The sequence below is a fragment of the Coffea arabica genome, chromosome 3c (genome assembly GCF_036785885.1).
Source record: "Coffea arabica cultivar ET-39 chromosome 3c, Coffea Arabica ET-39 HiFi, whole genome shotgun sequence".
NCBI classification, from domain to species: Eukaryota; Viridiplantae; Streptophyta; class Magnoliopsida; order Gentianales; family Rubiaceae; genus Coffea; species Coffea arabica.
The window spans coordinates 9497089-9500447 of NC_092314.1; the positions used below are offsets into that span (position 1 = coordinate 9497089).

Genomic DNA, 3359 nt, shown 5'->3' on the forward strand with positions numbered 1-3359 from the left:
GATTTTTTTAGAAAAAATGCTTTTTAACATACGTAACTTTAATTACCTCCACCTGCTTACACTTGATGTTGAGAAACCTCGGTGTTAAAAGGATTATTTTATTTAACTTCTTGTAAATGATAAACAAATAATTTGTCTGACTCTTTATAGTGGCTGCATGTATACTGTTTGTCTGTTTCGTACTAAGTTACATGTATAAAACCCAACTGTCCTATAGAAAATCAATACAACCTAGTAATCAGGAGACCTGGTTGTTTCATTGCAATAAATTAAGGGTCTCATTCTTGGTTTTCCTTGATTTTTCTTTAAATTTCCTTTCATTCTGCCGTAGTTTGATGTTTTACAATATAACCTCATATGGTTTAAAAGGTTATATGTAACTCTCTCATAATTGAATTAATGTATCACCATTAGTTTTTTCATTAAAACTAACAGTCAATATTAAAAAGTCAAAATCAAACTAATAAATTGATAAATTTACCCTTTAGTAACTTCTTTTTTTCCTCCAAACATAAAAAGGAAGAAACTGAAATAAAAAACATATAAATACAAAATAGAAAATACCATTAAAGATTTGGTTTAAAAACTATAATAATATTTTTGGTGAAAAAAGATTTGATAGTGTTTTTTCATTTATTTGGTTTATATTTCGCTTCCATCTTTTTTGTTTCTTATTTATTTATTTTTTATTTCCCTTCAATCTCTTTTATATTTGGAGAAAATTAAGATTTTGTTGGCCAAAATATAGATTTTCAAAATAAGCTCTTCTCTTCCTAGAGAGAGAGAGAGAGAGAAGGAAAAAAAAAAAGTAGTGAAAGGGTGAATTTGTCAATTTATTATATTCATTTTGACTTTTTACTATTAACCATTAGTTTTAACGAAAAAACTAATTGTAACGCTTTAACTCAACCATGAAGGGATTATATATAAGCTTTGAAACCATAGGACAATTATATGATAAAGCGCCAAACTACAGAAAGGTAAAATATATTTTACTCAAAATTAAATAACCTAGTTATGAAGAGTCTTAATCCATTGTTTGAAATTAAGGATTGGATTCTCCGTTTTCCTTCTCATTTCTTCCATTCTCGCTTCTGTTCTGAAAACAAAAAATGAACATATGGGAAAGTAGCATAAAGTCATTACAAAGCTTTCAGTAATTTAGAGTCACTCTCTTCTAAACTTTAATTGGTGCCAATGTAACCATCCTTACACTGTTTTTTTTTTTTTTTTTTTTGTGTCAATTACTCAACTTCCAAGACTCTCTATTTCCTGGATTATATGGGAAGCCATATCTTAAAATAACAATAATGAGCAGCTTTAAGTGCATACAACAGATTTAATCATTTAAACTATCAGAGTATTATCATTTGATAGGAAATTGCAGGACTGCATTTCTTTTTTATTTGCATAAGCAATTCGCATGTAACCAATTAGACCCTAAAGATTCACAACAAGCACACAATGTCTAAAAGGCCAAAACACTAGTAAAGAATAAAAAAAGATGAAGAAAAACAAGAAGCATAAACTAGATCAACAACTATAGAAAACTGAAAAACCCAAGGGATCCCCATAAGGGAAACTACAATACTAGATTAAATCAACCTAACAATCTTTTCAGACATCTTTAAAAGCAAATGCTTTTAGATTTGTGTCTGATAATCCACCTTCCACCATTGCTTCCCCAGCCAAACCTTTCCACTTCTTGGCATTCCCAGCAAATTCTAGCCCATTTTCTCCACCATCCATGACCAATTCTATGCACCTTTTGATCTCATCACTCTCAACAAGGCCATCTTCATTTGGGACCACCCTCACTCCAATCCTCCACACATCTTGAATTAGTTTGGCATTTGTCCCTTGATCAGCCCACAGAGGAAATGCCACCACTGGCACTCCCAAAGTGATAGTCTCCAGAGTTGAGTTCCATCCACAATGCGTAACAAAACATCCTAATGAGGGATGTTTTAAAACTTCAATTTGAGAACTCCATGGAACTATCAACCCCTTTTGTTCTAATTCCTTAATGCAACTCAGCTTCTCTTCTTCTCCATCATCCCTTGCTCTTATCACCCACAAAAACGGCCTTTTACACTCCAATAACCCTCTTGCAATCTCCTCCATCTGATGTTTCGATGGCATCAAAAGACTGCCAAATGCTACATAGACAACTGATGATCTAGGCTGTGATTCCAACCACCCCATATAATATTCCTCCTCCTGCATAACATCACCACTTCCTTCTGAAAAAGGAAAGTCAATCAACGGTCCAATTCCAATCAGGTTATACTTGTCAATCGCTTTGAGAGCACGAGGCTCAAGTGCATCAAAAGTATTCACCAGCACATACGGATTTTCTTCTTCATCTATCATCTTCATTTGCTCCTTAACCATTAAAAGAGCAACATTTTGTGTACTTGAGCTTGAGGGAAGCATAAAAGAAGGAAGATCTAGTGTTGTGAGCAATGGTACTCCCGGCATTTGAATGGACCAGGAGGGCTCATAACAATTCCTGATCTCATCTTCATATCCATTGAAGTAATAGTAAGTTATTCCCAGAACTGTGGCTGGTTGAATCCAAAGGAGAGTCCATGGAATGTGATATTCACGCGCCACCTCTGCAGCCCATGTGAGGATTAAAGTGTGGACAATGCAGGTAACAGGACGGCCTGTTTCAGCGCTAGCTTGGATTACATTTCGAAGGGTTTCTGGGCCGTATTTTTTGAGTGCATTGACATGATCAACATCGAGACCTTGAGGTTTGAATCCATCAGGATAACCATCTGAAATGGCTGCAAAATGGAAGTCGTTAGATACTTTGCATGAGGCTTTGGGGACAACCGGCGGGGCAAAATGACTGGTGGCGAAGGTAACTTCTACTCCAATTTTGATGAGTTTGTTGGCTAATTGAAGGGACGGATTAATGTGGCCTTGGGCTGGATAACTCACAATCAAAATGTGGGGTTGTGCCATTTGTCAATGTTTTTGTTTTTCGAATGATTTATTTAGGCCTATGAAGTTTTTAACTAAGGATATGAATGATTAGGCAGCGCTCAGATGTGTAGACTGGAGAAAGTATTGTATTCTTGGCTCAGGTTTGTGCCTGAGAAGTTTGCAAGAGCCTTTGAAATGGTGAATGTTGGTCTGTGTCCTTCCTTGATTGCTCAACAAGGGAAGAAGCTACTTGTTTATAACATGTATGTATAGGTCTAATTTCTAAAGGCTTATACATACAAAAGGTTGGAATTGGAAGGGAATTGCAGAGAATAATTTGGCTAAAAAATGGTAAGTCTACTCCTACGAAAGCATCTACTCTCAATACAAAGAACAGAATTAAGAGTAAGATATAATTAACCCTA

General features: G+C 35.2%; 1 protein-coding gene across 1 annotated transcript; it reads right to left on the bottom strand.

The window, feature by feature from the left end:
• Positions 1-1617: 1617 nt before the first annotated feature.
• LOC113735542 (crocetin glucosyltransferase, chloroplastic-like) lies at positions 1618-2973 on the bottom strand. The gene has a single exon (XM_027262541.1). It carries the CDS (start codon positions 2971-2973, stop codon positions 1618-1620), a length of 1356 nt encoding a protein of 451 aa, XP_027118342.1.
• Positions 2974-3359: the final 386 nt, after the last annotated feature.